Below are 14,151 nucleotides of genomic sequence, written 5' to 3'. Positions count from 1 at the left end.
GGAAGGTCCATGGAAGAGCCGCTACAATTACGAGATCTACGAGCTGTACGACTTACTAGTCTCGCCAGACTCCGGTGGACTGGTCTCATCTAGTGATGAATCAAGTAGTTCTTTTCAATGAGCGGAGCGAACCGCTCTCCTACACCTTGGTGAGCGGTGAGCGTGAGGAAGCTCTTCACTGTGCGAATTGCGCTCCAAAGAGCGCGCTGACTACTATGTAATTAGCGCTAGAAAAAACTTATTGCGTGCAATCAGTGAAATTGCAAGGAGGAGTGCGATTTGAGGAGGAATAACTACATTTATTTCGCTCAACGCCGAACGAAGTTCGCACAGTCGAGAGCTACCTGATTTTAAGCACTGAACTTGCTTAGTTAGATGAGCGGAGCGAAAAGTAGCTCTTTCATTTACGACCCAACACTGGTCATGTCATGCGATTGACACCGGACGATCCAGCCCGGAAAATTCCTTGGAGGTGGTCCACATGGATAGAGGAGGCCAAAAATAACATGAAGTGATGGATTGGCAGACAAAGGCGTTCGTTCGTGGGCGCTTTAGAAGACCCATGTTGTAGGCCAAGACTGCGAAGCGACCATTTGGACTAACGTCGTATTTTGTAATTATCTAAATACTTCCCTGAGATTTGTGAAGCATAGAGGACATAAATTCAAGTGTTGCATTGAACTTTATGATATTTTTTTTAGCAATACTCAGCACATTTATCAGAGTAGCACAGAAATTCGAAGATATTTTCCAAAAAATAAACCTCTGTGGTACCACCGTGCGGTCGTTTCACTTTTCCCGCCGTTGTGATCTTTTAAGTTTCCTGCGCTGAGCTATTCATTTCCGTACCCATGGCAACGTATTGCGTAGACTGATTTATACATGAGCAGCCGTCGCATCACGTAGCATCCTCGAACAGCGCAGTATGAAGGATGAGTTTGCACGTGGGAGCGTAGTGAATAATGCAGTGGAACGGAAGGAATGGCAAACAATTTACGGATTTTTTTTTTTACCGGCCCCACCAAACAGGCAAATATTTGATCGCGTGGGTGGACAGAACGGGCGGCCGATCGCTTCGTGAAGTGTGTGCCCCGGTGGATGTCAATTAATCAATTCTCAAAGTCAATTATCAATTCGAAGTCGTCGGCCCGTACGCGCAAAGTGACAAGTGTGGTGAAAGTTTTTCATTACTCACGTCAGCAGCACGGTACCGAGGATGCTGTAGCGTAGCTGATAGGCCGGATCAATCTCGTACTGGGGGTAATCGTCCGGTGCGTCGAGTGTGTCGTACAGCGGTGCGGTAAGGTTCGGATGCTGCTGTCCGGCCGCCGCCGCCAGCCCGTCCGAAAAGCTCCAGGTCCAGTTGGTCCGTGCCGTAACCATCGGCATCATTGTCGTGCTGAAGCTGGCCTGCTGGTTGCGTTCGTCGTGAGTTGGTCGCACGCCGTAGCTAATCGTACAGCCGAGGCAGCGTTCTGCGAGCGTTTCCATGGTGACCGTAGCCGGCCGGGCAGAAGCGGCTTCCGTGGACACCATCGTGGCCAGCGTGTGTTGGTCGTTCGGCACGCTCAACGTCCGGTCGGTGCCATCGGGAATTGATTTATGAAGTAATGAAACCATCCGACCGAAAGAGAACCTGCAACGGAACGAAACGAACGTTGATGCATTAAAGGAAAAGGAAGAAAAATCGGTCCCTCGGTGGTTTTGTGGCGTTACTGCCAAACATTGCCAGCCTAGCTGGCGGCTGATGCTGCAACATTTTTTTGTGGTTTTTCGTATAATAACCAACTTTTTTTTGTTATTTTTGCCAAACGTAAGAAGAAATTGCAAAAGGCAGACAGTTTTTTTTTTGTTTTTCCTTCCATAGGAATAATGTTGGGGGTAGATTAGATGGCTCGTGTGTAGATTAAGAGACGGTGATATTGACCGAATAAGTGTTTAATAATGCACAAACAGTATTTTCGCAGCTTCGGATGAAACCAGGAGACAAGTAAATACAACATCCCAAAGGAGCTGGAATACCCTGTCCCAAATTAGCTGCTTTACACATCTTTAATACATTTACTTGTTCTTGGTACGATTCAATTTCCCGTAATGGTCCCCAAATGGGGATCGGATGCGAAAAGGGAAACACAACAACAAATTGATCTCCGCAGTTGATTGCGCTCGTCGATACGTGCGCAGAAATATTCGTAGGCGGTAACAGTTCCAAAATTCACGGTGGCAAATCAACCACGGAAATCATTATCGTTATCCTTTGCGAGGTTTGCTTGCTGCCGTGCCAAACCGAAGTGACCATAACGGTCAAATTATGCGCCCGCCATGTAATGGAATACGATTTGTTCTGTCGCCGAACGACCAAGGGGTGGTAAGCAAAAAAAAAAACCCCAAACCATCCCTTAAAGTCAGAAGCGTTTTTCCTGCCCGTCGGAATGGCAAACGAAAGGCGAAAAGAAAACCCCGTAGCGAATGATGCAAACCATCGAAAAATGGAGAAAAGCGAAAGCGTTTTTTTTTTCTCTTGTTTTCCGGGTCCAAAATGGCCGACCGGTTAGGGGGACGTTGGGAACACGGCTGTTGTAGCATTGTTTATCTTCCCGAGGTTGATGGGAAACGTCTAACGCGCGTGGACTAGTGCAGATGGAATGGAGTGATGTTAGTGAATGGCTATTTTCGGGCCCGGCCATGTTGGAGATTAGGGCGTTCCGGACGAATGATTGGGAACCTTGAAATCTTTGACCTCCGTATCGTACGAACTCGAGCACGGGGATGGCTCCGCAGCAAAGAAAGTGTGAGAAATCTTGCGCATGTATGTGTGACGACATAATTTCCAACCGCTTGGTTGTGCTTCTAGGGCAAAGCGAAACAAACAAATGTGCAAAAAACTTAACAGAAAAGGGGAAGAACGTTCCGGGTGGACTTAACAAACTCAACCCTCATTATGTCACTGGTAATAATAGTGCGTCGGTGGACGGCTTTGAGTGCTCCGATCAAATCCCATGCATGGCGGAACTGGAAGCAAACCCCGCCCGTTACCATGGAGTCCGGACGCGTTATCTTTGATGCAAGCGGTGCCGAGAGTGGCCGACCCCAAAGTGACACTTTGTACCCAGTGTCCGGACAATCGGCTTCTGGAGTGTATAGAAAGGTGCCGTATAAAAGGCTACGATAACAAACCGTATTCATTGGTCGTTAGGCCAAACACACGGTTGACCGTACGTCCATCAGGCAGCCGCATTTTTCGCCGGTGAACCAGCAAGTACAATTAATCTTAGCCGCCTGCCTGGGTAAAGAAACAAATGTAAAAACGGCCGAAAAAATTATCGCTTTTCCACAAACGCTCACGTTACTGGGAACGTTACTTTTGATTCTGCGTTTTATTGTCCAACTTTTATGCTGCCTTTACCACCGCTTGTGGTTAATTTGGGCCGGAACGGTATGTTCCACTGTTCGTACCACAACTCACAAACTTCCAATGGATGACAAGCCTCCGTTTAAGGTCGTTCATTTCCGGTGGCTTTCGAACGCGCTTTAATTGGAAGCCGGCATGTTCCCGAGCATGAAAGTCCTTAACGCAGGACAACATTGTTTGCGGGAGATTATTGAGGGAAGGAATTCCTGGTGGTTAGAATTAATGGTACCCAGAAAAGCAGATGCTTAAATTAACCTTTCGTTCGGGTAGAAAAAGCGTGCGTCGAGCGTGAATTGTTTGGTAGGTTTGTAAGCGTATCTTATTGTTGAAATATGGTACGATGGCTTTAGCGGGATGCTTTGCACGATGGTTATGTTTAGCGGCTGTGTCTATAGACTGCTTTATTGTATATGAAAAGTATTTCACCCATAGTGAAGCTTGTCTCGCGAGTTGATTTACTTCAATTGGTACAATTCATTCGTGATCAAGCGAAGAAAACAGCTCTTAATAAAATGAACAACAATGTCTGTCGCAGGCAAGGAATTTAGCTCATTGTTCGGAAACGTAACATGTAGCTAGATGGAATTCTGTTGTACCACCCAAAAAAAAAAACGATAAAATATCATTGGACATATTTTCCTCTCCATTATGGAGCCGCCTGGTAGGTTTCCAGCGCTTGGGACACTTCGATGGAGCCGCCTGGTAGGTTTCAAACACTGGGAACGCACTGATGGAGCCGCCTGGTACGTTTCAGCTACGCGGCATGTGACTATTTTGTCTGGCCGGAGTCTATCGGACCAATTTGAATAGCAAGCAAACAACGGCCTTATGAATGTTGTACAGATGTCGAGTTCGAATTTAAATAAACTCCGCTTCATCGTTTCGAGGAAATGCGACTGCATACTAATATGTAGGGTAGTCTATTTCTTTTTGCTTTCCGCCGCGCCCGTAGCAATGAACGTGCGGACAAATAAGAAAAATAACATTACGCCACCCACGGCATCTCTGAAGAAGCAGCACTTGATGCTAATTTATCGATACCATCATTTACCATGGTCAAGTTCAATGGCAAGAACGTCATCCAACGGGCGGAGTGCTTCCAGCTAGTCGAGAGGCGCAGCTAATTGAATTTATTTCTTGAAACGATTCGTCCATTTTCTGTTGGATACCGCTTTGCCAGCAGTAAACCGTATCGAGCATCAAGGAAACAATGCTACGGAAAAACGGTATCCATCCTGCGGCGGAATGCTTGGAAGAACGGGGAAAAAAGTGGCATATTTCATGGTAAGCAATTCATGCTGCTTTGTTGCTGACTTGATTAATCCTTGGCACGCCCGGCGAGAGGCGAAGACAAAAAAAAAACACTACCCAGAGCATTCTACTTACCGAAAGGGGGCCAATGTACGGGGGCGTACTTAACCCTGACCTTGGAAGAATTCAATCAAATGTTGTGTTTTACCATTTGAAACGATCGTTACAGTTCGACATCTTTTGAGTAGGAAAGACCGCTTTACCGGCAGGTATTTCATTTGATAAATGGCCACACCGAAACCATCCCTAATGGGAGAAAACTGATGCAGTCGAGTGAGTAAGGGCTTTCGTTGGAGCACCTTATGGTACGGATGGGGTTTTTGTTGTTGTTGTTGTTGTTGTTGAACGGCTATGAAAGGAAAACGATGAAAAGCAGAAAACAAGCCCCGAAAAAAGTAGCACAAGCCCAATAGATTTAAGCGATTCGCCCACAGCATCATCTCCGGTGTGCGGAATTAAGCCGCTCGGAACTTCACGTTCTTGACATTTATCTTCGCATATGGTCGAAAGCGGTGACGATGGTTAAAGGGCGGGGTGGATAACATACTAAGCGAAAGCATGACGAAAGCATCAGCTCTCCTACGTGACGGCAATGTGTCCAATATTTTCCATTAGAATTGTCTATACTGTCAAACAACTCATGCCCGTGTGATGAAGGTCGGAAGGCGAAGCAGTGCTCCGGCGAACATATTGTACCTCGTTTGTGTGCGAATGTTTCAGCAGCGCAATTGACTGCCCGCCGCGGCAACACAAACCGATGCGCATATTAACTTTTCTATCGCTCATATTATCGTCCAGGTTGAACGCAACAGCCAGAGCAATGCGAGTCCGGTGAGTTAATTTGGCATCGTTTGGCACCATAACGCCCCGGGTGGAGGATGTGTCGATTCCTCCCACAGCAGGTGTTTTCTTGGGAAGTTAGTAAAAATCTCAGCAAGCAGTGGTAGCTGTTGCTGAGATCTGGAAGGTTGAAATCACAGCAGCCTGTTGAACGATGGAACGAGGGAGAAGAAAAAAAAACAATCACCTCAGAAGGAAATCTTCACGCACGCACTAATTTGTCGGTGAATTCGGCCAGGTGGTTGCACGGCAATTGATTGCCACCATCCACCATATTGCAGCTGTTGGTGGTGAGTCGCACATTTTTTACTACCTTCCCCCCGCCTATAACGATGAAGACATTTCCACGATGAAGTGGTGCTAAAGTGGTGGTAAACGTGATAAAAATCTCGTTGTTTGATGGGTCATGATGGAAGGCAGGGTTTTCGCAACGCCCGTGTGCTTGCGTTAAAATTCATGATCCGTATCGAGATGATGCAAATTGGTTACGACGGTGGTACAGTTTTCCTTTTTGTCTTTCGCACCATTTATTACCTTCCGGTTGGCCGAAAGATACAACCCACTCGATGGGCGGATGGGTGCTAAGGTGATAAAATGATGGCGACATGTAATGAAGTTTGACAAGAGATTTCATTCGGCATTCGACATTTCACATCGCACAATGTGACACTTTTGCACCGATGGTTACTTTTCTTTGTCAGTGTGCTGGGTGGGATTTTCTGGGCAAAGAAAAAGTGTGATGTGTTGTTTTTAGAACCGCCCAGCGGCAAATCCTTTTGTGTGAACCTTTTTTGTTTGCTTGTTGCTTTTATTGTGGACTCAGCAATAGATTGTACTTACAAGCTTTCGTTTCTCTATCTTTGCTTATTGTTGCACTTTTCTTCACAAGGATAACCAAATTTTCGGGCAGTATCCACTGTGTAGGTTGGTTAAATGTGATTTCTATGCTTGAGCCTGCATTAGTAATACTGGTAGACCGGAAAAAGACACCTTCCTTGGCTGTTGACTGTATTTTGTTTTTCTATTGTTTGAAAACGATTGTAGAATAATAGACGAGCTCTTTGCTCTCGGCAGTTTGTGGTCCCGTGCAACCAAAAACGGTTGTATAAAAATGACTCCCGGAAGGCACGGGACCAGGTGTAGAGAAGATAGCAAAAGCGAGATAAAGAATTATTAATGGCAAATATAATTATGGCGAAAGCAGCAGGGGTAGGGAAAGGAGGAAAATTCTTCCCGAAACACGTTTCTTCCCCCATTTTCTTTCGTCTGCTGTTATGCTTTGAACCGTTTCAAAAATTTATGAATAACCCATGCTCACTTCCGAATGTGCTGGCACTTTCAGTTTTTTTTTGTTGGGTCTAATTTTATGTTCTCTTCTTGTTTTAAATTTGAGACCCGATGAGAAGCGTTTGTTTTTTTTTTTTTTTTGCAAGGCGCGAAGCTCTTCTGAAAGGTTTGAAAGGTTTAATTAATTCAGTCAGTAAATGATGTACGTGACAAACAGGACCGATGGTCTGAGTGTTGGGAAAATAGCGTGGGACGTTTTTGTTTGGGCCGGAAATAATTTCGTGTCTCGATAAGCTTATTAGATTTAAACTTAAGTTAAAGTAGGGTACTCGAGGTTAAGCAACTTGGCTTGGCAATGATACTTAAAAAGCTTGTGGGTAAACAGCAAAATTGCAATCCGTTTTGAAACGACGATATCGTAGATTTGATGTTAATTGATCAAATTATCAATGTTTTAATTAAAGACGTTCGATTATCTTTGTTGCTCTCTTTATTGGCATTGTATAATTTGATTTACCACTTGATGCGGCGATTTGAAAGTTTGTTAACTAATCAAGATTATCAGCAATAGTTTACGTGACGAACATGACAGATTTTGTTGTCTGATCCTACCAAACAAAGCCTCATTTTGGTAATGATGTGCAATAAAACAAGTCCAACCTTCTGGTCTTAAATCTTCAACCACTAATGGCCATAAGTTTTCCAACTGTCTTTGCTCTAATTTTTGTATGTATTTTGAGAAGTTTATAGAGTTTGTTCTGTAATGTTTTTGGAAACCACACGGGAAATTTTTGTTCTTCTTTGGATTGTGTGGGTCTTGTGCATATGGCGCAGATAACCCAAGTACCCCCCAGGTGCTAAAATGTAAACATTTTTTTTAAGAAAATGGGAAAAAAAGATTATAATAAGAATCAGATTTATAAATTGTTTCAAATGAATTGAATTAAAAGTTACATTTCTAAACTTTAATCGATTTTTCTTAAATTGAAATTCCTCAAAAATGATCCATTGTGTCATTCTTTAGTTCAAAATTCTATGCCCTTTACGAATCTGTACAGAATGATACAGCCTGGTACTAGGATTATTTGACAGATAGCGGCTAGAAGCTTAAGCTTTCTATCTTATGGTATGATACTGCCCCTATATTTAACGTATGTTATTGTAGAAGCGTAGACTTTGTCATGTCTAACCAAATAACTAAGCATTTTTTTAGATCTAAGGCACTCTCTGTACTTATGTTACATATGCGGAGTGGACAACGTGACTCCAGAGCATCAGCATTACATCTGATACTCTAGGAATGTCAACAAGCAGCCGTGCACAACAATGGTACCGTGGGAAAGATAGCCAACGGTAGCGACTTTTAGATGTTGAGCCAGCAGTCTTCTCTCGCCAGGCCACCGCAAAGGATCGACCTTAATTTTTATGTATACAATAAATATATTGTTTCCACAATTTAAATTGTTTAATAAGTTGTATTAAGTGAAATAAAAAACAAACCATAAAGATGTACATACACGTTGGGCCTCATTGTGGCGAGAGCAACTCACAATATTTATTTTTTAGTTTATCCCACTGCATGCAATATAACTCCTTAGTTGTCCATTTTTTATGGATAAGGAGATCCAAAGTAAAATCATTAGCATATTATAGGACCTAAATGTCTTTCAGGAAAATAGAAATGCCACGACAACAAGTTATTTTCATTGGTAGATATCCTTCAAAAAGTAAAAATTCACTTTAAAATTGATCCCATAACAGTCTATTATGGATTATGGAGCGGCAAAAATGATTTATATTAATTGTTTATTAACTTTCCTCGTCATTGCGGTGTAACATATTTCCCGCAATTATTATACTTGGTTGTTTTACAAAAAAGGTGAAGGTTACTATAAAATCTTATGCTAGTGATGTTAAATTTGGGAATGATTTTACTTCGCCATAACTTTTTTCCCCCCTATTACCGCGTTTTACCGACGGGCGATAAAATTGCATTGAATTGTCTTACAACCCGAAACGAGCGAAATCTTATGTATGCTTTTTACAAGCAAAGCATTAAAGATTTCACTCAACCAACAGTCAACCAAATCCCCTTTGCCGCGTTACAACGCAGCGCACTGATTGGTACGGTCGAATCGTTTAAAAATCCTTCCGAGCGAACGATTTTCAGTCCATTCAAATCTATGTGCGGTTTTTTTTTACCCCCTTTCTTGGTTTATTCCTTGTCTGCTGTAACCTTATCGCTGACACCATCCAGCGCCCGATTCGCCTTCTTCGCCCTGGAAGAGAAATGCTTTTATCGGTGGTAAACCGAGCAAAAACCACTGCGTTAAGCATAAGTCATCCGAAGCTCCGGGTTTTTTGTAGCGGAGTGCAGTTTTATCGTATGTCCCCTTCCGTTTTTTTGGTCCCCCACCCCCCCTCCATCCTACCGTTTTGTCCGACCGCTTCCGGAACCGTTTGTTTTATTTGCTGCCCTCGTTTCGGAACCGAATCCGAAGGGCGCAAAAGGATTCTACCATATTTTACGCTTTTCGGCATGTGCGTTTCGCCTGTCAGTGTTGTGTTGGGTGGCACCTTCAGGGGGCACGGATGGCCATCGAATCTCGGTCTTTGTTACCGTATCAAGTGGCCCGGGTATTTGACGGGCGAAAAAAAAAATAAAAGACTGCTCCTTTATGGTGAAGGTGTTGGTGATCTTAAGGTGGTAGATAAGGGGCGATGGGTGAGAGGGGCGGGAGGGTGGCGCTTCCGTTCCATCAAGACGATTGCTCCCGAAAATAAATGAATTACTTCGTACGATCGCTACAGTTTTATCTCGTCCCGCGGGGACACCCTTTTGGTGCGCTGCTCTGGCAGCCTGGCAGCTGGGCGAGCCTGTGGGGAACGGGGGGGAGGGGGGGGGGGAACGATGAAGAATGGAAATGGCGTGAGTGTCACATTCCCTTTTTGGTAGCTGGGCAAAGATGTAGCACTTTCACCGTGGGAAGGTGGAGGCAATGAGGTATTGCGAGCAATCTTAAAAACCGCAACCATTAGGAGCTGCTTCGAAGCGGATAAAATCAAGTAAGGTCAGGGGATCGTTTTCGGCGGTTGTTTTGCGAACCTTTCGCAACATAAAGCGGAAACCCTTCGAGTCACTTAGTCGGTGGTTTGGAACGAGCGGTTTTTCTGTACTTTATGGCCTTTCCAGTCAGCGCTGGATCGCCGTGCTTTACTGTTCTTCCGGAAGTGTTTGTGACAATGAAATCGCCGAAATCCGGCCTGGCGAGTGACTTTGGGCCACTTAGGATGTTTCAATTTCGTTACCATTGTGAATATCCCAACCGGAACATATGCTGAAGTCATTGTTAAAGTTGTCAGCAAGGAAGGGGAAGATTTTTGATGTGTGTTTTCAAGGGTTTTCATACACAACGGGGGATCGTACATTGTGGTATTGCACGTTGTGGTAATATTTTGATATAGAAAAATCAAAACTTTAAAAATGGCCAACCAAAACTATGAGAAACAGTGGAGCAAGGTTAATAAAACTCGAGACGCGGCAAATATGCATAGATACGGCGACACTTTTTACAAATCCAGCAGAAAAAAAATCACATGGTTCATTCCCGCAACAACGGATCTAGTTTCGGATATTCGGTGGAAAACAGCAAAGCATCTTGTGTTCTTCATTCCAAGAGCATCGCTGCTTTGTGTCACCAACGATTCCAGTAAGGGGAATCTATACCGAATATTAATGATCACCTGAAGTTCTTTTGGGGGGCGGCCCGGTCCCATGATGGTAGCGGCGCCAGTCTTCACACGAACGAAGCGGACCAAAAACCCATCCGGACCAATCCCTCGTACACAGGACTGACTATCCGGCTACGGGTAAATAAAGCCACAGAAAGCCAGAAATGACAGGCCTAGACCGCTTGAGGTTGTTGTGCCGAGAAAGAAGAGGATGTTCGTTTGGTGCCAAATTTGACGAATAAACTACAAATTTTATTAAGCCACATCTGACATCGAAATCTTCCCCAACTACAACTAATCGAAAATAGTGAAGCAATATTAGTCAGGGATTTGGAAGTCACCCTTGATCTCATGCTTTGTTTTCATCAGCATTATTGCCCAAGGGGTAAGGGGTATATAAGGCCAATAAAACGCTAGAGTTTATTCGTAGCCAGTCGAGTAAACTATTCTACCCACAATGCTTAATCGCTGTTTGCAATTCCTGTTGGCTGTTGGTTCTGTACTTGAGACCGGTTTGGTGGTTCACTGCTCCTCCTGGTTTCGCTTCTCGGTAGCTTCTTGCCCATCGTGTCATGCTCAGTGTTGTCTACAGTATTTCTACAGTTGCACAGTTCTTCATAATTGATTTGTTTGTACACTTTTTGTAGGAGAGATAGACTTGCCGGAATTCTAGGTTCGTGTAAACCATAAACGTGTAGCAGTTATCGACTACTTAGAACTGAACATTATCTACGTAAAAACGACACGTGCGTGTAATGAAAACGATCCAATGTCTGCCATGGCATTTACATTTAACTCAATATTAGGAAGGTTTTGGACTGAAAAATTGCGACAAATAATGGTTCAAAGTGTTTCACTCCGACCGAGATCGTTATACCCAGCAGATTGAGGTTACCGTATTTCTCCAAAGAGGGCGCTGCCATCGACACGCAGAATCCGAAGCAGCTTTGGAGCGATCACCGGAGATGCTGTGGATCGAGAGGACATAAATCACATGTTGGCGCTCATTCGAGCCTTTTTTTGGCTAGTGGAAAACACAAGTGAATTGTTTAACCCCTTCGTAAAAATAAAGTGGCAAAAGGACGTGGCTCGATTCGAACCTTCGGTATTTTAGACCGGAAGCCTTTGGTCTATCCTAATGGTTTAATGTTATTATTGGTTGAAATGTTCCTTGGACCTTTGCAACTACGCACCCGTTGCGTTAATGTTAATTAGCAGGATTAATACAATGTGTTAGATTTATTTTAAAATGCTCTTCCAAAACCTGATTGCTGCTCGGGAACGCAATCCCGAAGCCGAAGATTAGTATATTTTATGGGAAGTCCTTTTGAGCCGACTCTGCTATTAGCACGCACTCGGTTAATTAATGTTATGCTTGCAACAATAACAAGCCGCCTGTCCTTGAACTCTAAACGGCGACTGTTCTGATGGGAGCAAACCAACGACCAAAGGCAGCTCCTTCAATACTCTTCAATTTCATCATTAGTCAGTGCCCGGTAGGTGGTAGTTGAGCTTCACTCCTACGGGAAGATGTCCAAGTGTTTGGGTGGCTAATTATGGAATCGGTAAATCACGCCAATCCTTAATTTGTGACTGCTGATGTTACTTCGGAAGTGTATCGACTGTTGTTTTGCCGTCCGTTATGCGCCAGTCTGTCTGTGCGGGTGTGTGTAAGCGAATATTTTATTTGCTACGGCCCGAAGGAACTTAGACTGCGGCGAAGTGCTGCAAATGGGCAATGTAAGTGGATCACTTAATTACGAGATTCCAGCTTCAGCCGCCGTATTGTGGCATGTAAGAGTGAACGCATCGTTTAATTGGAGCGAGATGGAGGTGATTGTTGTTGACTGCAACAAAGTGGCAACTTTCACGCATCCCTAATTGGTAGGCAATCCGAGTGAAAGCTAACTTAATTCTCTGCCATAGACCGAACATTTTCGGTGCCGGTTGGATGTGGTTTACATGGTGGTAGACATCTTTACAGCAGGCTGAGCGCTGTAAACTTGCGCTTAAAAGGTGGTCTGTATGCAAAGCGATGTTAAATTCACCTTCCTTCCCGCCGCTAGCTAAACAACACAGAAAACACCATTAACGTTGACGGTTTCTATTGCCATTGTCTACTGATGGTTTCCATAAGACAGGTATGTGAAGCAGCACTATCAATGAAGCAACGTTATCAGCTGCTGAATGAATGAAATGCTAGCAATACAGTGGGGAAAATAAATATAAACTTCTAACAATTTTATTTTTGACAATAGCCTAAAATTACTCAACAACAAGCGAGGTATTAAATGAGTGCATTTGTAACTCAATTGCAACGTTTCGTGGAAGAACTTCAACACAAAATCGATAGTATTCCGTTAGATATGTTGCTTGATGGATCACATCATTCGGTTGGTTCATGATGTTTTCCTTATAAATAATTTTGAACATTAGCTTTGCGCTGTTCGTGGATGTTATTATATGATTTACCATACATAAAATGTATGATAAATGCTGCTTGTCCTTCAACTAACGCAATAAAACTATTGTTGTTTACAAGACCATAGATCAAAATGTAAGGAAAATATGTTCAAACTATAATCACCCAATGTTATGTAAACATGCTATCCAATAGTAAGGGGTCAAACTTGATAAGAGTGGTCTAAAAAATATTAATTACCTCTCATTGCCCTTACACATTCAACCAGTTACCGCATTTTAGCGTGTGTAGTCGAAGTTAAATTAAGCGGGTTGCTACACATTGGTAGTATTGATTTTCCTTTTTTTAAGGTATTTTTTTTACAAAGCATTGTTCTGGTTGGTTGTTCAAGTGGTTGATCTAATCTTAGATAATATAAAACGAACAACTATTACTCATTGTTGCATTACTCAAACTAACAATTATTACTCAATAATAACTTAAGTACTGCAAAGCTTAGTTTAGCTTTGTATAAATTGTCATAAAAAAAAAATCTTCAATGTCGTGGTATTTGTGCATAATCTAAGTCAAAACAGTGTTCAGAATAGCACTACAGAAAATTGATTTACCCGTATCAGGGGCATATTCAAAAAGTGTGCGTGCCTTTACATTTATTTCCACCCGTGTATGACGTGAGAGGAGATCGAATAAAAAAAAACTCATGCCCGGAATCTCCCATTCTGCAAACTCTTTCCCGTTGTCATGGCGATGAAAGAACCTTTTGAACTTTTTGAAGTAGAAAGCGATTGCACTGTTGAAACTGTTGCTATACGCTCCCCGTATAGGCCTTTGGGGATTTTTCTTCCTATTCGCCAACGCTAGCTTTCCGGCTTGCTTTGCTACGAGATTGTTCGGGTGCGAAAGATGATGGAAGCCTATCAATTATCGGGTATTTGTCAAATTGAATGGACGGACTTACGCCCTGAAGCAATCTTTCAGCGAATAGTGTTTCAAGGCTCCTGCGAAATTGCGTCTTTAGCGTTGTTGCTTTCGGGAAACGGAAATAGATAGCATGGGAATTGAATGAAGTTAGAAGTTTTCTTTTTTTTGTATTGCTTTGCACAAGATCAAACAAAAGAAAAGATTAAAGGTGTGTGTGTGTGAGAGT

General features: G+C 43.2%; 1 protein-coding gene across 1 annotated transcript in view; it reads right to left on the bottom strand.

The window, feature by feature from the left end:
- Positions 1-14,151, bottom strand: part of LOC128717856 (neuropeptide SIFamide receptor-like) — a 34,698-nt gene that overhangs the window by 7,878 nt on the left and 12,669 nt on the right. The window contains exon 2 of the mRNA XM_053811529.1: positions 1,196-1,636. Coding sequence (XP_053667504.1) covers positions 1,196-1,636 — 441 coding nt within the window. The remainder of the gene's footprint in view (positions 1-1,195; positions 1,637-14,151) is intronic.

The sequence above is a fragment of the Anopheles marshallii genome, chromosome 2, assembly GCF_943734725.1.
Source record: "Anopheles marshallii chromosome 2, idAnoMarsDA_429_01, whole genome shotgun sequence".
In the NCBI taxonomy this organism is placed as follows: Eukaryota; Metazoa; Arthropoda; class Insecta; order Diptera; family Culicidae; genus Anopheles; species Anopheles marshallii.
The sequence above is the reverse complement of the archived record's forward strand: the minus strand, read 5'-3'. Positions and strand labels throughout refer to the sequence as shown.